Source organism: Protopterus annectens, chromosome 8.part0, assembly GCF_019279795.1.
Source record: "Protopterus annectens isolate FY-2018-M chromosome 8.part0, PAN1.0, whole genome shotgun sequence".
In the NCBI taxonomy this organism is placed as follows: domain Eukaryota; kingdom Metazoa; phylum Chordata; order Ceratodontiformes; family Protopteridae; genus Protopterus; species Protopterus annectens.
The window spans coordinates 812,259,619-812,286,096 of NC_056741.1; the positions used below are offsets into that span (position 1 = coordinate 812,259,619).

At 44.8% G+C, this 26,478-nt stretch overlaps 1 protein-coding gene across 1 annotated transcript in view; it reads left to right on the forward strand.

Annotated features, from left to right (window-relative positions):
- USP11 (ubiquitin specific peptidase 11) overlaps positions 1 to 26,478 on the forward strand; it is a 3,313,221-nt gene that overhangs the window by 609,823 nt on the left and 2,676,920 nt on the right. Inside the window, exon 7 of the mRNA XM_044080280.1 lies at positions 11,613 to 11,659. Coding sequence (XP_043936215.1) covers positions 11,613 to 11,659 — 47 coding nt within the window. The remainder of the gene's footprint in view (positions 1 to 11,612; positions 11,660 to 26,478) is intronic.

Sequence of the window (26,478 nt, forward strand, 5' to 3'; positions counted from 1 at the left end):
TCCCCATTCGACCAAATTGCAGAAGATACCTCAGATTTCTTGCAGGATCAGAGCATTATCAATTCTCAGCATTGCCCTTTGGCTTATCTACTGCGCCCAGAGTATTCCTAAAATGCCTGGCATCAGTAATCGCCCACTGCAGACTACAGGGAATCCAAATTTATCCATACCTGGACGACTGCCTGCTACAAGCGGACAACAAAAGCAAGCTGACAACAGATTTACAAAGGGTCATTTACTTGCTACAAGCCCTGGGATACACAGTCAATTTACAAAAGTCAAGGCTGATACCATCCCAAACAAGGACATTCTTGGGCGCGGAATTGGACACAGTAAAATAAATTGCATTCCTAACTGCAGAAAAACAAAAAGAACTCCCTCTTTACTTCTTGGCATTAACAAAACAGAACAAGCTAACAGCAAGAAAAGTTCTGCAGGCCTTGGGCTTCATGGCATCATGCATAATCTTGGTCCCACATGCCAGACTGCATATGAGAAAACTACAGTGGTACCTAAAGAATTTATGGTCCCAACACAGGCACAGCCTAGAAGCAGAAATACCACTAATCCCATGCCTAAAACAGGAGTTCCTATGGTGGGATCAAGCATGCCAGTCAAACCCAGGCCTACCCTTCCACAACTTTCGAGCAAGCCAAACCATCACAACAGACGCCTCAGACCTAGGATGGGGGGCACACATGCTGGACAAATGCGTACAAGGATTGTGGACTCAGGACCAGCTACACCTGCACATCAACCAAAAAGAAATGTTGGCAGTAAAACTGGCAATCCAAAAATTCAGACCTTTTCTCAAAGAAGGCCATTTGATAAGGACAGACAACACCACAGTAATGTGGTACATCAACAAACAGGGAGGCACTCGTTCATACCCCCTATGCAGAATGACTTTGGACCTTTGGAACCTGGCACTCAGCTACAACATCCAGTTACAGGCAATATTTGTACCGGGAAAGGAGAACACTCTAGCAGACATGTTAAGCAGAACCACCTCGGATGCTCAAGAATGGATGCTACACCCGGACATCTTCAAGACCATCACAAAGAAATGGGGAATGCCACAGATAGATCTATTCGCCCCCTCTCAATCACCAGCTCAAAAAATTCTGCACAAGGACATTCCACCCACTTGCATGGAAGGTGGATTCGCTCTCCTTCAGCTGGAAAGGTCTGACAGCATATGCATTTCCACCTCTTCCCTTGATACACAGGGTATTACTCAAAATCAAAGAGGAACGCCCAAGGATAATCCTGATAGCTCGAACTGGCCAAGACAACACTGGTACCCATTGCTGAGGAGCATGTCTCGGGAGAAAATGTGGTCAATACCCCTGATGCCTTTGATGTTAACTCAGAACAACTATAGCATCATGCATCCAAGCCTAAAAACTTTGCAATTGACTGCATGGAACATCACATAGCAGCATCTAATCCAGATCTTTCCCAAAGGGTTAAAGACATTATCCTTGAAGCCCGCAGACCTTCAACAAGAAGGAACTATGCAGGAAAATGGAAAAGGTTTGTCATTTGGAGTGCTGAAAGAGGAAAAGATGTGTCGAATATAGATATTGCTAACATTCTGGAGTATTTGGCAGAGCTTCTACATACAGGCCTGTCCTATTCCTCCATCAAGATACATGCATCAGCTATTTCAGCAGAATACAGCTTTGATCCACCTGTCTTTTCACATCCTGTACTCAGGCAGTTCCTCAGAGGGATCAAGAATGTAAAACCTCCTAGGAAACCACCATTGCCAGCATGGGACTTGAACTTTGTACTAGAAAAGTTGACACTCCCTCCTTTTGAACCAGCAGCAACAGCAGATCTACAGCACCTGTCATGGAAAACTGCTTTCCTACTGGCAATTACCTCAGCAAGAAGGGTTTCTGAACTTCAGGCCCTAATGGCAGTACAACCCTTCCTAATCTTCCACCAAGATAGGGTGTCCATGAGAACTAATCCTACATTTATGCCTAAGGTGGTATCCAGAGTGTCTTTAAACCAGGCAATCCACCTACCTACCTTCTTCCCCAATCCACAAAACAGAGGGGAAAGAATGCTGCATACCTTGGATGTACATAGACAGCTACGCTACTACCTGGACAGAACCAAAGTAACAGAAAAACTGACCAGCTTTTTGTAGCCTATGCAACAGGAAGGGAAGGAAAAGCAATTTCCAAACAGACAATCTCTAAATGGATAGGAAATTGCATACGATTCTGTTACTCCTTCCATGGAAAACCAATTCCACAGAACATAAGGCCTCATTCTACAAGGGCAACAGCCACTACCACAGCCTTCTTACGAGGAGTGGCAACCAAGGACATTATTGAGGCGGCTACTTGGACCTCCGTGCATACATTTGCCAAGCATTATAATTTACCTCTTTATTCCAGATCCCGAGCAGGGTTTGCCACTGCTGTACTGCAAGGGATCCTAACCACACCATAATTTTTTTTTTTTCTTCCTCCTCCCCTAGTTGGCTATGGTATTCTACCCAGTTGTTATGACTGCAGATGCATCCATGAAGGACATAGTACAGTTTTGTACCTACCATAAATGTAGATGTCCGAACTGGATAGCATCTGCAGTCAGGATTACCTCCCTCCTTCCCCTCTGTGGTACTCCTAGGGTATTTACCCTCCTAATAGCTAGCTGGTGGGGGGAGTCTCTTATGGTGTATTTGTTTGTATATATGTACATACATGCTTATTTTTTGTGTTTGCCTTCTATCCTTTTGGAAACATTGGCATTTATCCAAAATTTAGCCTTCCAAGAGGGCAACTGGCATCTGGGGCAAGAAACACTGAGGAAAATGGCGTCGGCTGATGCCTTTATACCCGAAGACCAGCAGAGATGACGTCGGGTGGAGTGCGACATCAGCCGAAGCCGGACTCAGACTTTGGAATCCGGCCGACCGAAGGGCTGCCTGACGACAGGACAACCCAGTTGTTATGACTGCAGATGCTATCCAGTTCGGACATCTACATTTATGGTAGGTACAAAACTGTACTTTTTCTATGATGCTTGTGGCTCATGTCTCCAGTGTTTTTCAGCCACTTCAATACCATAATGTTTGCACAATCCCCAATGCAACAGTCTCGCCACATTATTATGCCTTTCAGTATACAGTCCATCTGCCATTAGTATGTCACATCCAGCAACAAGTTGTGTAACTGCTCCCAATTCTGTTTTGCAAAACCTACATTCGTCTGTTTCTCCCACATATTTAATGGACTTTGTAAACCAATGTGTATGTAGCCCACTATCTTGTGCTGCCAATATTAACCTTTCATCTCTTGGTTTGAATTTGCCTCTCTTTAACCATTCTTGTGTTCGTTCCTGATCACCATATGGGTCTTCCAGAAGTTTTCTATATTTGCAACTATATTTATGCATTTTTCACATGTCTAGCCTTCTCATCCGATCCTTCACCTTGTATTCTTTCTTTTGTTTTTTGGCGCACTCACTTGCTGCCTGATTTTTATCTATTTCTTGTTTGGTTTCCATTCCTGCTTGATGCTGATATGTTTCTGCTAAATTAAGCAGAGAAGTCATCTTAGATTTATTCTCCTCATGTTTCAAAACTTTCACTACGTTTGGGTCTTGTGAGGTCATCAGATGTGTGGAGTCGTACGATTGAGATCTGTACATGTAGTCATTTTCAAGGAGGCCCATCCCTCCTTCATAATGGGGAATATATAATTTTGGTATACACACTGTTTTTTATTAATCATTTGGTGAGCATGAAGCATCATTCTTTTCTTATCTAATTTATCTAACATGTTTTGGGGCCAGTCAGTCACTCCAAAACTGTAAGTTAGGACAGGAAGAGCAAACTGGATGTTCATCATGTTTCACTGTTGCAGTCATTACACTTGGGTTATCCTGCTGGCAGGCTACCCGCAGTCGGCCCGAGTTCCAAAGTCTAGGTTCAACGTCTGTTGCTGTTGCCTCTTCCCTGACGTCAGTGCACCAGGGGTATAAAAGATGCAACCAACGCCATTTTCTTCAGTCTTTCTTGCCGTGTGGTGCCAGAAGCAAAAGCAGTTCGCAAGTGCTGGTCGTCTGACTCCTGAGATTTTCGAAATCTAGTTTCAGAACCGTAGTCTTCAATAAAGCGAAGTACCCCGTTGGGGAAACTTTTTCTTTCTCCAGACCGATGTCAGTAAAAGTTAATTGTATTTCTTGTGGGAAGCAAATACCTGATAAGGACTTTCACTCTTACTGTATTCCTTGCCTAGGCCCTGATCACGACGTTACTAGTTGTCGGTTTTGTGCTAGATTCAACAAACGCACTATAAAGCATTGGTTTGATTTTGCTTTACATTACTTTGGCAGAAGGTTTAACTATATAATGCCGTCAGAACAACAGACGACCGGAATTCATAAAAAACGCAAAGACAAAGAAAAGGACAGGCATCCGAGGTCCAAAACCGACAACGAAGCCTCTTCTAGGCCAGTCGCCAGTTCGCCAGATCTCAGTGAGACGCTTTCGCAGCCCCTGACACCTGCTACCTCAGAGCCACAGGACATATCCGACACCCACGTGGAGACACCTAGGCCTGTGGAAACTCAAGGTATTGGGCCTGCGGAAACTATTCCCTCAGATGGGTCTGGAGCCGCTGAGCAGGCTTCGGCTTCTGAGGGTGTTTTCAGACCTTCACAGCTTACTATAAAGTCCACTGCAGCAGCCAAGGCAAAGTCAAAAACGCCATTAAAGACAAGGAAACAAGTACAACATTCTCCTGAACAGTCAACCATGCCAAAGAAACAGATGCTTAAAATGGCCAAAGACCTAATTACTTTGATCAGGGGTTCCCATCCCCCTCCTGATAAAAGGCCTAGGCAAGACACTGACTATGATTCCTCTGACCAGGTTTCTATTTCCTCTTCAGATCAGGGATATTCTGTCCCTCCCTATGAGTACTCTGATGCAGAAGAATCTATACCTTCAGCCTCTCCGCCTGAGGATTATTCTTTTGGGGAAACCCTGCACACCATGAGGGAGCATTTCCATTGGGAGAGCCAGAATTACTCAGAATCCAAGAAAAGGCTCAGAGACTTTCTTTTATTGCCTCAGCACAGGCCCCTGGCTATTCCCCCTGTGCTTGATATTGTTGATGTTTTCTCTGAATCCAGTCAGTCTCCTGATTCTTTACCCCCTGCGCTAGTTAAGCCAGACAGGTACTACAGGGTCCCTGACTTTCATACATTTCTTTACAAAAACCCTGCTGCGGACCAGAAACCATTTCTCCGGGTTCCAAAGAGGTTACGGCTTCCACTGCTAAAAACCCTGTCCCCTCTGATAGGGATTCCAGAGCTCTGGATAGATGGGGGAAAAAAGTTTACACTTCTGCTACTTTAGCTGTAAGGGCTTTAAATTGCCAGTTTCACATGCTTAAATGTCAGCAGTACCTCATGTCTTTGTTAAAACAGAAAATGCTTACAAACTCAGAAGGTCCTGACAGTAGGAAATGCAGGATTTATTGCATGCAGCTGAACAAGTGGGAAAGCATACTTTGCAATGTGGTTTTGATTCATTAGAGGCTTCTTGTAGAGCCGCAGTTACAGGCTCTGTCACTCGAAGGCATGCTTGGTTGAAAGAACAAAGTTTACCTGACCACGTTAAAATAAAATGATTGGATGCTCCACTACAGCATGATACTTTGTTTGGTGTTAAGGCAGAAGCGGTGTTAAAGAAAATGGAGGATAAAGCAAAATCAGTGCAGACGGTAAAGGATTTCTTACAGGTACAACCACGTAGGTTTAGCAGAAACTGGCCCTCAAAAAATTGGTCCTTTCCGGTGTCAGACAGGCCACAAAGAGGAAGATACAGACACCCAAGAGGCAGATCTCAGCCCCAAGGCTCCTGCAGACCTAAACAATGGGGTGCTTCAGCCCCCAAAGGATGAGAAGACAAGTCACAACCTTATAGGAAACAGTCCCAATGACTTCCCTCTACAAATGCCGAGCACTTACCTTTTGGCAGCACCCCTAGGGGGAAAGCTAGTACTTCTCTCACAAAATTGGCACATAATCACCCAGGACAAATAGGTACTGAATATTGTTTCTCAGGGTTACAGGTTCCACTTTCACACCCTTCCAAAATCAAAAGGTATGCTGGACCTGCCACAAAACCAATGGGCAGAGGTACAAAAACAAATTGCTGCTCTCATGGACAGGGGAGCTATTCAAAGAGTACCACAGCAAGGACAAGGATTTTACTCAAAACTTTTCCTAGTACCCAGAAAGGACAAAGCCTGGAGACCAATACTGGACTTTTCAATCCTAAATACTTTCCTAGATGTTACAAAATTCAAGATGTTAACGCTGCAGCAACTTCTACCCATGCTGGGCAAGAAGGCTTGGCTAGTTACTTTGGACCTCAAGGAGGCATACTTGCATGTCCCAATCAGACATTCTTGCAGAAGATAACTCAGATTCATAGCTGGCTCAATGCATTACCAATTCTCTGCACTGCCCTTTGACTTATGTACTGCTCCCAGGATCTTCACAAAATCCTGGCACCAGTAATTGCATTTTGCAGACAGAGGAATTCAGATATATCCCCACTTGGACGACTGCCTTATTCAAGCAGAGAGCAAGGACATTCTTCTAAAGCATCTGGCATTTGTAAAAAGACGTCTGATTTGCTTAGGGTACACAGTAAACGAAAAGAAATCAAAACTAGTGCCCTCACAAGAGATAATATTCCTGGGTGCAAGCTTAAATACAACTGCCAAGATGGCTTATCTCACGCCAGACAAGCAAAGGCAACTGACTCATTACTTTCAAGTGATGGCAACAAAGACCCAGCTCCCTGCAAGAAAAATTCTGCAGGCCCTGAGCATCATGGCATCATGCATTCTACTAATTCCATATGCAAGACTGCATATGAGGAAACTACAATGGTATCTAAAAAGTGTTTGGACTCAACATTGCCACAGCCTGGAAACAATAATAACTTTATTTCCCTGCCTACAGCAGGAGTTTCGATGGTGGTCCCAGGCCTGTCACCACAACAAGGGACAGCCTTTCACCTTACCCACAGCCAGGCAGACAATAACAACGGATGCATCAGATTATGCCTGGGGGGTGCATATGGCAGGAAAATGTATTCAGGGCACGTGGCCCAAGGAACAAATGCATCTTCGCATCAATCAAAAATAGATGCTTGCTTTACAGAATGCCCTGACAGCTTTCAAGGACCTACTACATCCAGGACAGCTACTAATAAAGACGGACAATACCACAGTTATGTGGTACATAAACGAGCAAGGGGGCACACATTCCTACCCCCTCTGCAGGCAAGCCATGACTTTGTGGAACACAGCACTGACCTATCCAGTACATCTGCAAGCACAATTCCTGCCAGGAATGAAAAATACACTGGCAGACGAACTAGGCAGAAATCTCATGGATCCTCACGAATGGAAACTAAATCCACAGGTGATCAGCATGATAACAAAGAAATGGGGATGCCCAGACATAGATCTTTTTACCTCCCCACACAACTGCCAACTACAGAAATTCTGCACAAGAACTTATCACTCACAAGCATGGAAAGTGGATGCTCTGTCATTCAACTGGAAAACCCTGACAGTTTATGCCTTCCCTCCACTGCCTGTTCTTCCCAAGGTGCTCCTAAAAGTCAGGCGAGAGGCCACAAATGATCCTGATTGCCCCAGACTGGCCACGCCAGCACTGGTACCCAATCCTAAAGAGCTTGTCTCAAGGCCCAGCTTAGCCTTTACCTCAAATTCCTCATCTTGTGACTCAACAAAACAATCAGATTCTCCACAGTCAACTCAGAACCTTAAATCTGGCAGCATGGCAGATAATGTAGCCACTCGGACCGCAACACACTCTAAAGCTGTTATGGATGCCATTTTAGAAGCCAGGAGGCCCAGCACTAGGAAATCTTATACAGAAAAATTGAAGAGATTCTGTGCTTGGAACCAGGCACAAGGGCTCGAACCACTTGTTCCAAATATACCTCAGATTTTACAATACCTAACTGAGATGCTGGACAAAGGCCTGTCCTTCTCGTCTATTAAGATCCATGCCTCTGCCATTTCAGCTCATTACAATACAGAACCTCCTATTTTTTCACATCCTCTACTAAGGCAGTACCTCAGAGGGGCAAAAAACATAAGACCCCCAAGGAGAACACCAATTCCTACTTGGGATCTCAGTTTTGTTTTAGAAAAGCTCACACTGCCTCCTTTTGAACCAGCCAGCACAGCTGATATAAAATTCTTATGGAAAACTGCTCTGCTCCTAGCAATAACTTCAGCAAGAAGAGTCTCAGAGTTACAGGCATTAATGGCAGTGGAACCTTTCATCATTTTTCACCAGGACAGGGTCTCTCTTAGGACAAACCCAACATTCATGCCAAAGGTGTTTGCAATGTGGCTCTTAACCAAACCATTCATCTACCAACTTTCTACCCAAATCCCCAGAATAAAGGGGAGAAACGTCTGCACGCTTTGCTCATGCACAGCTACGATTCTACTTGGGCAAAACAAAAGCTTTCAGAAAAATTGAGCAACTGTTTGTAGCCTATGCTGCAGGATCACAAGGAAAGCGCATCTCAAAGCAGACCATTTCAAAATGGTTAGGACACTGCATTCACTTCTGTTATGCACAACATGGCAAACCAGTGCCTAAGGGCATTAGGCCACATTCTACCAGAGCAGCAGCCACTTCAGCAGCCTTTCTCAGAGGAGTACCAACCAAAGACATTTTAGAAGCTGCAACCTGGAGTTCAGTGCACACTTTCAGCAAGCACTACACTTACCTCTCTACTCTAAATCCAGAGCAGGCTTTGCCACTGCAGACGTTCATCGTGTTATACTGCTGCAGTCATCACACTTGGGTTATCCTGCCGTCAGGCGGTCCCGCAGTCGGCCGAATCCCAAAGTCTTGGTCCGGCGTCGGTTGTCACTTCTTCCCTGATGTCAGTGCGACAGGGGGATAAGAGGCAGCCGACGCCATTTTCTTCAGTCTTTCTTGCTGCGCGGTGCCCGAAGCAGAAGCAGTTCGCAAGTGCTGGTCAGCTAGCTCCTGAGATTTTCGAATCGAATTTCAGTCCGAAGTCTTCTCTAAAGCTAAGTACCCCGTTGGGGAAACTTTTCTTGCCTCAGACCGATGTCAGACAAAGTTAATAATTGCATTTCTTGCGGGAAGCAAATACCTCATAAGGATTTTCAATCTTATTGTATTCCTTGCCTAGGCCCAGACCACGACGTCTCTGGTTGTCGGTTTTGTGCTAGGTTCAACAACGCAATCAAGCGTCGGGCAGATTTCGCCCGACATTATTTTGGCAGAAAATTTAATTATAGCATGTCGTCGGAACAACCGACATCAGCAATGATTAAAAAGTGCAAGGATAAGGTCAGGCAACCAAGGCCAAGACACAAGATACTGAGGCCTCAGCAAGGCCTACCGCTGGTTCTCCGGTTTTCAGCGAGGCGCCTACGCAGCCCCTGACTACCACTGATTTAGAAATTCTGACGGCCTCCCAGACCGAATCAGCTGGGCCTCAGGAACCGGTTCCATCTCACCCCTCGGACGTCAACCCTGACGGTGATCCGGATATTTTGGACAGGCCTTCAGTTTCTGAAGGTGTCTTCAAACAGACAACTATCTCTATTAAGTCTTATGCTAAACTTAAACCCCCCTTAAAAGTTAGGAAACCGGGTCCACAGTTCCCCCCACAGGCCCTTATGCCTAAAAAACAGATGCTTAAGATGGCTGAGGATTTAATTACCCTTATCAGGGGTTCACAACCCCCTCCTGACAAAAGGCCTAGACTGGAGGAAGATTATCCTTCCTCTGACCAAGCATCCATTTCGTCAGCTAACTCTGAGGACCAGGATTATTCCTTCCCTCCTTATGAAGACTCAGATGCTGAAGAGTCCATTCCCTCCATCTCCCCCCTGAAGACTACTCTTTTGGGGAAACTTTACACACCATGAAGGAACACTTCCACTGGGAAGGCCAAGATTACTCTGACTCTAAGAAAAGACTCCGTGAGTTCCTTCTTCTCCCACAGCATAGACCCCTTGCAATTTCTCCAGTTTTAGACATTTTGGATGATGTTTACACCAAATCTAGTCTAAACCCAGATTCCTTACCTCCTGCACCAGCTAAACTAGACAGATACTACCAAGTCCCTGATTCTCATAAGTTTCTATATAAAAGCCCTGTTGCAGACCCCAAAACCATTTCCCAGGGTCCCAATGGGGTTAAGGCCTCTACTGCTAAGAATCCACTACCTTCTGAAAGAGATTCCAGAGCATTAGAAAGATGGGGGAAGAAAGTGTATACATCTGCCACTTTGGCCATGAGGGCCTTTAACTGCCAATTCCACATGCTAAAATACCAGCAGTACTTGATTACACAGTTAAAGCAGAAAATGATCCCTCAGACAGATCAACCTGTTTTCAAAGAGATGCAGGATTTGCTGCATGCAGCAGAACAGGTGGGAAAGCATACCTTACAGTGTGGTTTTGATTTATTGGAAGCCTCATGTAGAGCAGTTGTCACAGGATCTGTAATATGTAGACATGCTTGGCTAAAAGAGCAAGCCTTACCAGAACATGTCAAAACAAAGTTATTGGATGCTCCATTGCAGAAAGATGTGTTATTTGGTGTCAAAGCGGAGGAAGTTTTAAAGAAAATGGAAGAAAAGGCAAAATCTATGCAGACAGTTAAAGATTTTTTACAGGTACAACCTCCTCGTTTCAGCAGAAACTGGCCATCAAAAAACTGTTCCTTTCCTGCATCAGACAGACCCCAAAGGGGTAGGTACAGGCGCCCAAGGGGCAGAGGCCAGCCACAAGGTTCTTTCAGGCCTAGACAATGGCATACAACAACTCAGAGGTGGAGACAAAAGATCTCAACCCTCCAGGAAACAAACACAATGACTTCCCTCTTCGCCTGCCAAGCAAAATTGCCCTGGCAGCACCTTTGGGAGGAAAACTGGCTCTATTTCCACAAAATTGGCGCATCATAACAAAGGACAAATGGGTTCTGGATATTATTACCCGAGGCTACAGATTTCATTTTCACACTTTACCACAGATGAGAGACATGCCAAATCTGCCTCCAAACCAATGGGCAGAGGCACAAAAGCAAATTTCAGCTCTCATGGATATGAAAGCAATTCAAAAGGTACCTACAAAGGAGCAAGGTCAAGGTTTTTACTCAAGACTATTTCTAGTACCAAGAAAGGACGAAGCCTGGAGACCCATTTTAGACCTCTCAATACTAAACACATACCTGGAGGTACCCAAATTCAAAATGCTCACACTACAGCAGCTTCTTCCCATGCTGGGCAAGGAGTCTTGGCTGGTAACGTTGGACCTCAAAGAGACATACCTGCATGTCCCTATCAGACAAGATTGCAGAAGATAACTCAGATTTTTGGCAGGTACAACGCATTATCAATTCTCTGCATTGCCCTTTGGCTTATCTACTGAGCCCAGAGTATTTACGAAATGCCTGGCATCAGTAATTGCATACTGCAGACAACGAGGATTACAAATTTATCCATATCTGGACGACTGCCTGATCCAAGCGGACAGCAAGGCCATTCTTTTACAGCATCTGGCATTTGTAACAAAGCTGCTAAGTTGCCTAGGGTACACAGTAAACAAAAAGAAGTCAAAGCTAATACCCTCACAAGACATAATATTCCTGGGTGCCAGCTTAAATGCAATGGGCCCAGATGGCTTATCTCACGCCAGACAAACAAAAACATCTGACTCAATACTTCAAAAAGATGGCAACTTTTACCCAGCTCACTGCAAGGAAAGTCCTGCAGGCATTGGGGTTCATGGCATCCTGCATTCAACTAATTCCACATGCAAAGCTGCATATGAGGAAATTACAATGGTAACTGAAAAGTGTATGAACTCAACACAGGCACAGCCTCGAAACAAGTATACCTCTCATTCCCTACCTTCAAAAAGAGTTCCTATGGTGGGCTCAAGCATGTCAAATAAACAAGGGTCTTCCTCCAGCAAACCAAACTATGACAACAGATTCTTCAGGCTACGCCTGGGGAGCACACATGGCAGGACAGTGCATACAGGGCAAATGGTCTGCAAAACAAATGCATCTACACATCAACCAAAAGGAGATCCTAACTTTGCAAAATGCACTGACAGCCTTCAAGGACCTCTTACATCCAGGACAACTACTAATAAGGGCAGACAGCACCACAGTTATGTGGTACATAATCAAGCAGGGAGGAACACACTCCTACCCTTTATGCAGACAGGCAATGACCTTGTGGAACACAGCATTGACTTACCAAGTACAACTGCAAGCACAATTCCTGCCAGGAAAGGAAAACATATTGGCAGACGAATTAAGCAGAAATTTGACAGATCCTCACGAGTGGAGACTACACCCACAAGTATTTTCAATGATAACTCAAAGGTGGGGACGCCCAGACATAGATCTGTTTGCCTCCCCCAACAATTGGCAACTACAGCAATTTTGCACAAGGACTTATTCCCTAGCCTGGAAAGTGGACGCCCTATCATTCAGTTGGACAGCATTGACAGTCTATGCCTTCCCACCACTACCTCTCTTGACCAAGGTATTACTGAAAGTCAGATCAGAGAGACCACAAATGATCCTCATTGCTCCGGACTGGCCACGTCAGCACTGGTACCCATTACTAAGGACTTTGACTCACAGCCCTCACAGCCCTCCATGGATCTTAACTCAATTCCCACTTCTGTTGACTCAGTAAAACTCTCAGATCCTTCACAGTCAGCTCAGGACTTTAAATTTAGCTGCATGGAGAATACCTTGAATTATCAATCAACACTTCTCTCAAAGGACGTCCTGAATGTCATTTTGGAGGCCAGGAGGCCCAGCACCAGAAAAACTTACTCAGACAAATGGAAAGGATTTTGTGCATGGAACCAGGCTAAAGGCCAAAATCCTTGGATACCAAACATTCCTCAAATACTGCAATACTTAACTGAGATGCTACACAAAGGCCTTTCTTTCCCATCCATTAAGATCCATGCTTCAACCATTTCAGCTCAATATAATACGGATCCTCCCATATTCTCATACCCTTTACTAAGGCAGTTTCTCAGAGGGGCTAAGAATATAAGACCCCCCAGAAAACCCCCAACGCCAGCTTGGGACCTCAACTTCGTTTTAGAAAAATGAACACTGCCACATTTCGAACCAGTCTTCTCAGCAGAACTACAATACTTGTCATGGAAAACAGCTCTGTTGCTGGCTATCACCTCAACACGCAGGGTCTCAGAACTACAGGCACTTATGGCAGTGGAACCTTTCATCATTTTCCATCAGGACAGAGTCTCTTTACGAACTAACCCTACCTTTATGCCAAAGGTAGTATCCAGTGTGGCTTTGAATCAGACCATTCATTTACCCACCTTTTATCCAAACCCCCAGAATAAAGGAGAAATACTCCTTCACTCTTTGGACATTCACAGACAGCTACATTACTATTTGGATAACACAAAGACCTTCAGAAAAACGGACCAACTCTTTGTATCCTGTGCTCTAGGTTCACAAGGAAAGGCTATTTCAAAACAGACCATCTCCAAATGGATAGCACATTGTATCCGCTTTTGCTACTCGCACCATGGGAAGGCAGTGCCTGTTAATATTAGGTCTCATTCTACTAGGGCTACAGCAACCTCAGCAGCCTTTCTCAGGGGGGTTCCAACCAAGGACATTCTGGAGGCAGCTACTTGGAGTTCAGTGCACACCTTTACCAAGCACTACCACCTTCCATTATACTCAAAAACCAGAGCTGGTTTTGCCACTGCAGTTCTGCAGGGCATCCTAGCTTCACCTAACCCAGTTTAGTACCAGCCACCCATCCATAGCTTTGGGATTCAACCCAAGTGTGATGACTGCAGCAGTATAACACGATGAACATAGTACAGTTTTGTACCTACCATAAATGTAGATGTTCGAGTGTATATACTGCTGCAGTCCAGGTTACCCTCCCACCATCCCCTCTACATACCAGGGAGTTAGTTATAACTCCATGTACATCAATCTATTGGATGCATATCTATATGGTGTATTTGCTAACAGCTAGTACTATTGTTTATCTCCCAAGGTATTTTTGCATAGTTATTTGTATTGCCTTCCTAGTTGGGGGCACCTGACATCTGGGGCAAGAAAAACTGAAGAAAATGGCGTTGGCTGCCTCTTTTATCCCCCTGTCGCACTGACGTCAGGGAAGAAGCGACGACAACCGTCGCTGGACCAAGACTTTGGGATTTGGCCGACTGCGGGGACCGCCTGACGGCAGGATAACCCAAGTGTGATGACTGCAGCAGTATATACACTCTAACATCTACATTTATGGTAGGTACAAAACTGTACTTTCTGCAGGGCCTGGTAGCCTCTCCTAATCCTATTTAGGCCCAGCCACCCAACCTCAGCTTTGGGATTCAACCCAAGTGTAACGACTGCAACAGTGAAACACGATATACATAGTACAGTTGTGTACCTACCATAAATGTAGATGTTCGAGTGTATTCACTGTTGCAGTCCAGGTTACCCACCCACCATCCCCCTTTCTCATTGCTGGGACTTTTCTGTACTTCTCAACTCTATACAACCCATGTGATGTATTTGCTTGTAGATGAAGGAAATGTTTATATTAGTACATGCATGCTTTTTGGCATATTTTTATTTTTTCAGCCTTCCTATCTGGGGGCACCTGACATCTGGGGCAAGAAAAACTGAAGAAAATGGCGTTGGTTGCATCTTTTATACCCCTGGCACACTGACGTCAGGGAAGAGGCGACAGCAACTGACGCCGGACCTAGACTTTGGAACTCGGGCCGACTGCGGGTAGCCTGCCAGCAGGATAACCCAAGTGTAATGACTGCAACAGTGCTGTTTTCACGATTAATTTCAGTCTTCTGAAATATTCCTTACTAAGTTTTATTCGCATTTGTTCATGGTTTTTTTTGCTGATCCTTCATCAATTCCCAAATATTTGCATACTCTCTTTTGCTCAAGTTCTTTTATATCGTATTCTTGACCCAATCTGATGTTTTTCTGTTGCTGCAGATGTGCTTCATGTTTCACTGTTGCAGTCATCACACTTGGATTATCTGTCTGCAGGTAATCCTCATTCGGCCAGAATACCAGAGACTTAGTATTTCTGCGTCGGTTGCTGTCGCTCCAGGTCTGACGTCAGGTCATCATTAGTATAAAAACAGGCAGCTGACACACCATTACATCAGTCGTTCTTGCCATGGAGCCCGAAGCAGAAGCAGTTTGCACGAGTGCCGGTCGGCTGCTACCTGAGTTTTTGTTTCCGAATTGAATTATCCTGAAGTCTTCTAAAGCTAAGTACCCTGTTGGGGATCCTTTTTTCTTGCTCTAACCGACGTCAGAAAAAGTTAACAATTGTCTTTCCTGTGGAAAGCAAATACCACACCAAGATTTCCATTCTTACTGCATCACCTGTTTAGGCCCAGACCACGACGTACCTTGCTGTTGGTTTTGTGCCTTGTTCAATGCCCGAACTATTCGTCATCGGGCCCTTATTGTTGCTAAGTATTTTGGTTCTCAATCTCCGTATTCCGAAATGGCTTTGGTAAGCCATCAGAATACCGATCTTCCAAAAAAGTAAGGATAAAAACAGAGACAGACCGCACAGGTCCAAAACTGCCGATGACGCTCCCGTTAAGCTAGTCACCTGTTCACTTCAGTGGATTTGCAAGCCTCTTCCAAGACCCGTTCAGAGTCCAGTATGCTGCAAGACTCTTCGATTACTGAACTTGCGGATGTCTCTACCTTGGAATGGGGCGGATCCGCTTAGCAGGCACCGGCTTCTGTGGAAGTTCTTTGCACTACCAATATTCGACACAAACAGACTTCTTTCATGTCTTCAGTTCTATCTAAAACTACCAAGTTTCTAATGCCAAGAGTATGTGCTACACCTAAAAGAACAGCGACCCAAACTCCTGCACCTGCTTCCTTGCCACAACATCAAATGCTTAAAATGGCAGAAGACTTTATTATGCTGATTAGGGGAAGTCAGCCTTCCCCTGCTAAGAGAGAGTCCTATCCCCAGCAGCTTTAACAGACCAATAGTCCGATTCTGAGGTATCTGGTTATGAAGTCATGCCTCTTTATCTGCTTATGAGGATTCATATGCAGAGGAATCCATTCCCTCTGCTTCTCCACCAGAGGATTTTTTCTTTTGATGAAACCCTACATACTTTGAGAGCATTTCCACTGGGAATGCCAAGACTATCCTCATTCCAAAAAGAGACTCAGAGAATTTCTAGATTTGCCACAACATAGGCTTTTAGCAATACCCCCAGTCCTGGATGTTGTGGATGATGTATTTATGGAATCCAGTCTAACTCCTGATACCTTACCCCCTTCTCCTAGGAAACCAGACAGGTACTACAGAGTTCATGACTCTCTCAAATTCCTTTTCAAAAATCCTACTGCTGACCCAGAGGTCATCTCCCAGGGGTATAAAAGTATCAAAGCAACTACAGCTAAGAATCCCACCCCTTTGGACAGGGATTACAGAGCTTTATACAGATGGGGTAAAAGAGTATACACCTCTGCAACTCTCGCCATTAGGGCTTTGAATTGCCAGTTTCACATGTGAAGTACCAGCAACATATTATGAAACTTAAGCAAAAAACAGCTACCTTTACAGACTGTACAGAAAATAGAGAATTACAAGAGCTAATGCATTCTGCAAGCCAAGTCAGCAAGCATACTTTGCAGTGTGGCTTTGACGCCCTAGAAACATCTTGCAGGGCAGCAGTCACTGGTTCTGTACTGAGAAGGCATGCTTGGCTTAAGGAGCAGACCTTGCCAGACCATGTCAAATCAAAATTACTAGATGCTCCTTTGAACAAGGACAATCTGGCAACAAATCAGAAGAGGTTCTTAAAAAGATGGAAGAAAAAGATAAATCTATGCAGACAGTCAAAGACTACTTGCAAGTACGGGTCTATATTAGATGAACGAAAGTTCATCTTAGCGAACGCTCACATGAGCGAATATTGTGGAACTCGAAACCGCAATTGCGAGATCGTGGTACAGTGAAGATGGGAATATTTGCCCTTTCCTCACTGTAGTGTGATCTGGGAGTTGGAATATATATTTGGGGGGGGTGGGGGGCTCAACCCCCCCACAATTGCAGTTTCGAGTACCTGGATATTCGCTCATGTGAGCGTTCGCTAAGGTGAACTTTCATTCATCTAATATAGACCCGCAAGTACAGCCTCCTAGATTCAGTAGGCATTGCTCCTCAAAACATTGGCCCTTTCCAGCCCCCTCAAGGCCATCTCAGACTAGACCCAGAGAAACAGACCCCCCCCCCCGACTACAGTCTCAGGGTATGCACAAATCTAAGCAATGGAGTGCCTCCACTTCAAAAACTGAGTGCTAAGTCACCCCCTTAAGGAAAGAATTCACAATAACTTCTCAGCTCCACTCCCCACCTTTGTCCAACTACTTGTGCACCTCGGAGGAAAACTTGCCCATCATACAAAAAACTGGACTTCCATCACCAAAGACCAATGGGTCCTCAACATTGTATCCCAGGGGTACAAATTTTGCTTCCACTCACTGCCATTCTTAAAAGGGTTCCTAGACCTTCCTCCAAACCAGTGGGCAGAGGCACAAGTTTAGTCCCTACTCTCTAAGGGCAATTCAACCTGTTCCTGCAGAACAGATAGGTCAAGGGTTCTATTGCAGACTTTTTCCTGGTACCCATAAAAGAAGGCACTTGGAGCCCAATCCTAGATCTTTCCATTTTAAACACCTTCCTGGTGGTACCAAAATTCAAAATGCTCACCCTGCAGCAGCTTCTTCCTATGCTGGCCAAAGATGTCTGGTTAGCCACCCTAGACTTAAAAGAAGCCTATCTGCACATCCCTATCAGGGACTCTTGCAGGAAATATCTACGCTTCAGGGCAGGATCTATGCATTATCAGTTCTCTGCACTTCTCTTTGGCTTATCCACTGCTCCCAGAGTATTCACAAAATGTCTGGCTCCAGCCATTGCCTACTGCAGACAGCGAAAAATTCATATTTACCCATACTTGGACAATTGCCTGATTCAGGCAGACAGTCAGGAAATGCTGTTGCAGCATCTGAAAAACCTTCTAACCTCCCTTGGGTACACCATCAACGAAAAGAAATCAAAACTAGTCCCCAGTCAGAAGATTGTATTCTTTGGAGCAAGCTTGGACACAGCATCCCGAATGGCATTCCTTACTCCAGAAAAGCAAGCCTATCTGACAGACTACTTCACTCAGATACCCAGCTATCTGCAAGGAAAATCCTGCAGACCCCAGGGTTCATGGCCTCTTGTATCCTACTAATTCCATATGCCAGACTGCATATCAGGAAACTTCAGTGGTGCTTAAAAAGTCTTTGGTGCCAACATTCTCAGGACATTGAAACTGTCATTCCTATCATACCTTGTCTAAGGACAGAGTTCCATTGGTGGGCAGCAGCATGCAACCACAACAAGGGACTGCCCTTTACTCAACCCCACGCAGCTCAGATCCTAACCACAGATGCATCAGACTATGCCTGGCGGGTACACCTGGACAACAATTGCATTCAGGGACACTGGAGCCCAAGTCAAATTCATCTGCACATCAACCAAAATGAGATGCTAGCTGTTCAGCATGCTCCAACAGCTTTCAGATCCCTACTTTCACCAGGATCCCTGCTAATAAAAGCAGACCACACCACAGTTATGTGGTACATCAACAAGCAGGGGGAACCCACTCTGCAGGCTAGCCATGGCCCTGTGGAACACGGCCTTGGACATGCAAGTCCATCTGCAAGCTCAATTCCTGCCAGGCAAACAAAGCACACTGGCAGACTTGAGCAGAAATCTCATAGACCCACACGAGTGGAAATTATAGCCCAGCACCTTCAGCCTCCTGATTCAGAAATGGAGGACCCCAGAGGTGGATCTCTTTGCCTCCCCCTGCAATCACCAGCTCAGCAGATTTTACACCAGGGCACCTCACAGCAGGGCCTGGAAAGTGGATGCCCTCTCCTTCCAGTGGGTAAACCTCTCAATCTATGCATTTCCCCCTCTGCCCCTTCTCTCAAGAATATTGCTCAAGATGAGAGGACAGACCAAGGACAATTCTGATTGCCCCGGCCATGGCCAGGCCAGCACTGGTGTACCCCACGCCTGCCCAGCCTGTTACCGGTACCACCCTGGCACTTACCCAGAGCCCGACCCTGCTCACTCAGCAGGGGGGGGGGGGGGCAGTAGATCTTGCATCCACAATTGCAAACCCTAAATCTTGCAGCCTGGCTTCTTCCTTGAATTCTCCCCCAGTGACCAGTCTAAGCAAGCAGGTGCTGGACGTCATTCTTGAAGGCAGAAGACCCAGTACAAGGAAATCGTATGCTAAGTGGAAAAGGTATTGCATCTGGATTCAATCTAAAGGAGAGGACACAACTCTGCCCTCCCTACCGCTAATCCTAGATTACTTAGCAGGTCTACTCCACAGAGGCCTTTCCTTCTCCTCCATTAAGATTCATGCCTCTGTCATCTCTGCTCATTACAACTCTGAGCCACCCCTAGTCTCTCACCCTCTCATCACAGTTCCTGACAGGGGCAAACAACTTAAGGCCACCAAGGAGAGCACCCACCCCTGCTTGGGACCTTAACTTTGTGCTGGAAAAACTCACACTACCCCTTTTGAGCCTGCAGCATCAGCAGAGTTAAAAGTCCTCTCTTGGAAAACAGCATTGCTCCTGGCCATCACTTCAGCAAGAAGAGTGTCTGAGCTACAAGTACTTATGGCAGTGGAATCCTTCATTATTTTTCATGCTGACAGTGTCTCCCTCAGGACTGATCCTACCTTCCTTTATGCCCAAAGTGATGTCTAGCATGGCTCTTAACCAATCTGTCCATTTGCCAACCTTCTTTCCCAATCCTCAAAATAAAGGGGAAAGGATCCTGCACTCCTTGGGCGTGCACGGACAGCCCAGATTTTACCTGGATAGGACTAAGCTCTTCAGGAAATCTGACCAGTTACTACTCAGTTTTGCACCAGGGACAGATGGCAAGGCCATTTTAAACAGACAATTTCCAAATGGATAGCACACTGTATCAATTTCTGCTGCAAAGCAGAATAAAACATAGAACGTTGACAGTCCCAGTGTCTTGAGACGAAACTCACCAAAAAAAAATGGCAATTCAGCAGCTGAAAAGTGTGTACGAAAGCCAGTGGAACAAATGAAACAAATGCCTTCAAAAACCAGCGATATCCACAGCCAAACCCTCAGCAGTTAAACTTTTTTGAAAGCCAGTGGAACAGATGAAACAAAAGAAACAAATGTCTTCAAAAACCAACAGTATCCTCAGCCAAACTGTAATTTTATTAAGCGAAACACAGGATAGTCCAAAAGGTTAAGTGCTTTCACTTGCTAAATGGCAAGCTTCTTCAGAACAAATTGAAACAAACCTCTCAGCAGTTAAATAAACTTTTTGGCTCCAAAATTCAAAATACACAGTGCTTCATATTAAAGGTATATTACACCTAAAAATACACTTAGTGCAAAACCTATTATAAAAATCCTATCTATGCTAATCACAATGTGAACAAATACAATGTATAATATATATTATAAAATATAAATCTAAACCTTAAAAATATTTTAGTGTTAAATATTTATGTGTGTAATGCCTGGGTAATACAGAACAAATTATTACATGTCCGTCCAAACTGTCCTATAAAAACTATAAGAATCTAAACAATACAATATACAATGACCAAAATATATATCTTGTCCTAAATCTACCAGTCTATAAAAGTATTGTAATAAAATTAGACCATCAATATGATGTTGAATATATGTGAATATAAATATAAATGAATATAAAATTTGATATGCCTGTGTGTGTGCCTTATAATCACAAATTAACTGTTGCACATGCACACTAAACCCAAATTCAACCCATAGCTAGCAAAGGTTTAATAGAAATAACGTCATTGAGTCCTGGTGGGGTTGAAGCATCCAATAAAACCTGCCACCGATACTCTTTGTATGATAACAGGCCCTGTATCTATATCTGGATGAATGGCTCATAACCACCCCCAACCAGGCATCTTTTGTTCAGGTTTGCTGCTATCTAGGCATTACCATAAATTACGAGAATTCTGCTCTAGACCATCTTAAAATTTAAATTTTATAGGAGCAGAGGTAAATACAACCATACTGATAGCAAAACTACCCCATGACAGAGTTCACTATCTCCGCTTACATGTGGAGAAGTTAGTCGGGAAGATTTGAGCCAGTGCAAGGCAAGTACAAGTTCTGGGAAAGATGGCAGCATCTATTGTACTTGCACCTGTAGGTCGCCTACATATGCGGATACTTCAATGGTTATTTTCCACACAGTGGTCAATTCTGGATTTGCCAATGTCGCACAAGATTCTCATAACCAATTCTTGCAAAAAGATCTTGAGTGATGGATTCACTTTCCCTCGGTTTCTCAAGGCCATCCCTTCATCCCTCCTGCACCGCAGGCCACGGTGACCATGGATGCTTCCTAGATGGGAGGGGGAGGGCATTATCTGGGGAAGATGGTCCAAGGCACCTGGCAGGAGCAGACAGCTCACCTACACATAAACATCTTAGAGATGAGAGCAGTGCTGTTGCTGTTGCAAACCTTTCAGAATACTCTCCTTGTTGGAACAGAAGCAGTCAGTCAGACAATGTCAGTAGTCTGGTGCATAAACAAAGAGGAACCAGATCTTGCCCCCTTTGTCGAGAAGCTATAAGGGTTTGGCAGTGGGCAATATCTTCTAGCCGTTTGATTGCAAGCACATCCCGGGGAAGTGCAGCATGATTGCAGCCAAATTGAGCGGGTCCAAATGGCCCCACTAGTGATCCCTCAATCAGTATGTAGCGGAAAAGTTTTTCCGAAAATGGTGCCAGCCTTGCTGCAATCTTTTTGCTTCACCCACCAGTACCAAATGCAACAACTATTTTGCCCGGATCCCTCCTATGGGGGAGTCCCCAAAGGATGCACTTGATCCCAATTGGCCTCTGGGACTCGTATATGCTTTCCCTCTGATTCGCAAGTTTTTGCAGAAAAGCCAGTCTGTTGGAGACCACAGTAATCTTCTTTGCTGTCTATTGGCTCCATCAGATCTGTTTTCCCTTCCTACAGCCTCATCTTCTAGACTACCCATGGATTCTGGACCCAGCTCCAGATCTACTGATGCATTCATCGGGACTGGGTCCATCCCATCCTTCAAAACCTCAAGTTGACAGCTTTGCTGCTCCAGATGTTCTTCATGTTTCACTGTTGCAGTCATTACATTTGGGTAATCTGCTGGCAGGTTGCCCTCAGTCGGCTTGAATTCCAAAGTCTTGGGTCCTGCATCAGTTGCTGTCTCCTCTTTCATGACGTCAGGTCGTCAGGGGTATAGAACATGCAGCCGATGCCATTTTCTTTAGTTTTTCTTGACCCCGATGTCAGGTGCCCCCAAAAAAGTAGCAAAATTATGTATATATAAATAAATGCATCAATATAAACTTTACCTTCATCTACAAGCAAATACATCACATAGGTTGTAGAAGGTAGAGAAAGAAAGATAAACTCCAGAATGAAAGGGGGATGGCGGGAGGGAAACGAGGACTGCAACAGTGAATACACTCTAACATCTACATGTATGGTGAGTGTACACAACTGTACTATGTTCTTCGTGTTTCACTGTTGCAATCATTACATTTGGGTAGAATCCCAAAGCTGTGGTTGGGAGGCTGGAGCTAAACAACATTACGTGTGGCTATAAGGCCCTGCAGAACTGCAGTGGCAAAGCCTGCCCTGGACTTAGAGTAGAGAGGCAAATAATAATGCTTTGGAAAGGTGTGAACAGAACTCCAAGTAGCAGCCTCTAGAATGTCTTTGGTTGGTGGTAACCTGAGAAAGGCTGCTGAAGTAGCTGCAGCTCTGGTGGAATGAGACCTAATGCCCTTGGGCACAAGTTTACCATGGTGTTTCCTTCTGATCCTGCAGCATATGTCACCAGTAATTGCTCAATTTTTCTTAGAGCTTTAGTCCTGCTTAAGTAGAATCTTAGCTGTCTGTGTACGTCCAAGGAATGCAGAATTCTCTCCTGCTTGTTCTGCGGATTTGGATAAAAGGTTGGCATATGAATTGTTTGGTTAAGAGCCACACTGGAAACCACCTTAGGCATAAACGTAGGATTTGTCCTCAGACACCCTGTCTGGGTAAAATATGATAAAAGGCTCTACAGCCATGAGGGCCTGTAGCTGTGAAACTCTTCTTGCTGAAGTAATTGCTAATAGCAGAGCTGTTTTCCATGATAAGAACTTTATATCAGCGGTAGCAGCTGGTTCAAATGGAGGCAGGGTGAGCTTTTCCAATACATAATTGAGGTCCCACGCAGGTAATGGTGATCTTCTAGGAGGCCTTAAATTTTTGGCTCCTCTAAGATACTGCTTTAGTAAAGGATGAGAAAAGAGTAGTGGCTTTGTATTGTAATGAGCCGAAATGGCAGAGGCATGGATTTTAATTGATGAGAAAGATAGGACTTTGTCAAGCATCTCAGTTAAGTATTGTAATATCTGAGGAATATTTGGTTCTGCTGTATCCAGATCAAGTGAGGTCATTGTTCCCCTGTGCTCTTCACTTATCAGACCAATGATCGAGTACAATGCCCCATTCGGGATGTATCTCACCCGACACCTGCAGCAATTGGAGAGACCCCAAAAGTTCCTCACCAAAGGATAAAATCTGTCTTATGCTGCCAGACTGAAGAAACTCCAGCTCTATTCAGTCGCATACCGTCTGCTCAGAGGTGACCTGTGCCTGACATACAAGGCCATGTCCAACCCGGAATTAATGGACATGCTCCACCTCAAAAAATCCAAATCTACCAGATCCACTAGAGCAAGCGACTTAAACCTTAGCACGGATATAAATAGGACATGCTGGAGGGATAGATTGGTCACCCAGAGACTCCCTATGTTGTGGAATAAAATCCAGGTCCATGTGAGGCAGAGCACCTTGCTGACTCTGTTTGAGAAATCTTGACCGGTGGATGGGAGATCGTAGGTTTACCCCGGGAATCATCTCTGTGTCACTGCTGGACAGAGGCACAACAAACTAATGGGCACAGTATTTTTTAACATAAGGGGTGGCGTAAGCCACAAAACTCTGGGCTAGGCTTATAAATGCCTTGGGGCAGATAGCCTAGTATAAACCTATGAACCTGTGAACCTAATCAGTTTCTTGTGCTTGATTCCAAGCACATAATCTCTTCCATTTATCAGCGCAACATTTTCTAGTACTAGGCCTTCTGGCTTCCAAAATGACATCCATCACAGCTTTACTGAGAGGAGTTGTTTGTATAATTACATGATCAGCCATGTGCCAGGTTCAGTGTCTGGAATTGATTGTGCAGGATCTGATTGCATTGCTGGGACAGTAGTTGAGGTCTTTGAGGTAAGGTCCAAGTTGGGTACTGAGACAAGTTCCTTAGGACTGGGTACCAGTATTGGCGGGGCCAGTCCGGGGCAATTAGTATCATCTTTGGTTTCTCTTGTCTGACTTTTAGGAGGACCATGTGAAGAAGAGGCAGAGGAGGAAAGGCGTAAACGTATAGATTTTTCCAACTGAAGGATAGGGCCACTATCCATGCTTGTCTATGATAAGTCCTTGTGCAGAATCTTTTCAATTGATAATTTTGAGGAGAGGCAAATAGATCTATGTCTGGGCTCCCCCATTTCTCTGTTATGCTGAAGACTTGTGGATTCAGTTTCCACTCGTGAGGGTCTATAAGGTTTCTGCTTAATTCGTTTGCTAGAGTATTTTGCTTTCCTGGCAGGAATTGAGGTTGAAGATGTATTTGGTAGGTCAAAGCTGTGTCCCACAGTGCCATGGCTAATCTGCAAAGGGGGTATGAGTGTGTGCCCCCTTGCTTGTTTATATACCACATGACCGTGGTGTTGTCAGTCTTTATCAGTAGTTGTCCTGGATGAAGTAAGTCCTTGAAGGCTATTAAGGCATTTTGAACAGCTAGCATCTCTTTCTGGTTGATATGTAGATGCATTTGTTTTGGGGTCCATATGCTCTGAATGCATCTTCCTGCCATGTGGGCTCCACAGGCATAATGGCATAATCTGATGCGTCTGTTAAGGTTTGGCTGGCAGGGGGTAGAGTGAAGGCCCGTCCCATGTTTTGGTGACACATCTTTGCCCACTATAGAAACTCCAGTTAGGCAGGGTATGAGAAGAATCACTATTTCCAGACTGAGAATGTTGACTCCATAAACTTTTTAGGTACCACTGAAATTTCCTCATATGCAGTCTTGCATATGGAATCAGTAGGATGCAGGGTGCCATGAAGCCCAAAGTCTGCAGAATTTGTCTTGCAGATAACTGGGTTTTTGTTGCCATCAGTTTGAAGTAAGTAGTCAGTTGCCTTTGCTTGTCTGGTGTGAGGTAAGCCATCTGGGCAGTTGTATTCAAACTTGCACCCAGGAATGTTATCTTTTGAGAGGGTACCAGTTGTGATTTCTTTTCATTTATTGTGTACCCTAAGCATGTTAGAAGCCTTTTCACAAATGCCAGGTGTTGAAGAAGAATGTCCTTGCTCTCTGCTTGAATGATTCAGTCGTCCAAGTAAGGGTGTATTTGTATACTTTTTTGTCTGCAAAATACATTTACTGGTGCCAGGTACTTTGTGAAGACCCTGGGCGCAGTAGATAAGCCAAAGGGCAGTGCAGAGAATTGGTAATGCATTAAGCCAGCCTTGAATCTGAGGTATCTTCTGCACAATTGTCTTATTTGGGACATGCAGGTATGCCTCTTTTAGGTCTGTCACCAGCCAAGCATTCTTGCCCAGCATGGGCAGAAGCTGCTGCAAAGTCAGCATTTTGAATTTTGGAATGCCCAGGTATGTGTTCAGAATTGATAAATCCAGTATTGGAAGCCAGGCCTTGTCCTTTCTGGGTACCAAGAATAGTCTTGAGTAAAAACCTTGTCCTTTTTCCTGTTCTGGTACTGGTTGAATGGCCCCCATATCCATGAGGGACGTAACCTGTTTCAGTGCCTCTGCCCATTGATTTTTGGGCAGATCCGGCCAACCGTTTGCCATTGGAGAGTGTGGAAATGGAATCTGTATCCTTGTGATACTATGGTTAATACCCACTTGTCCTGGGTTATTAACTGCCAATTTTGAGCAAAAAGTGCTAATTTTCCCCCTAAGGGTGCTGCCAAAAGATAAGTGCTTGGTGTAGGCAGAGGAAAGTCATTGGGACTGTTTTCTGAAGGTTTGAGCTTTATCTACTCCAGATTTGAAGGTAGAAGCGCCCCATTGCTTTGACCTGTATGAGTCTTGCGCCTGGTATCTGGAACCCTTAGGGCGCCTGGATTTGC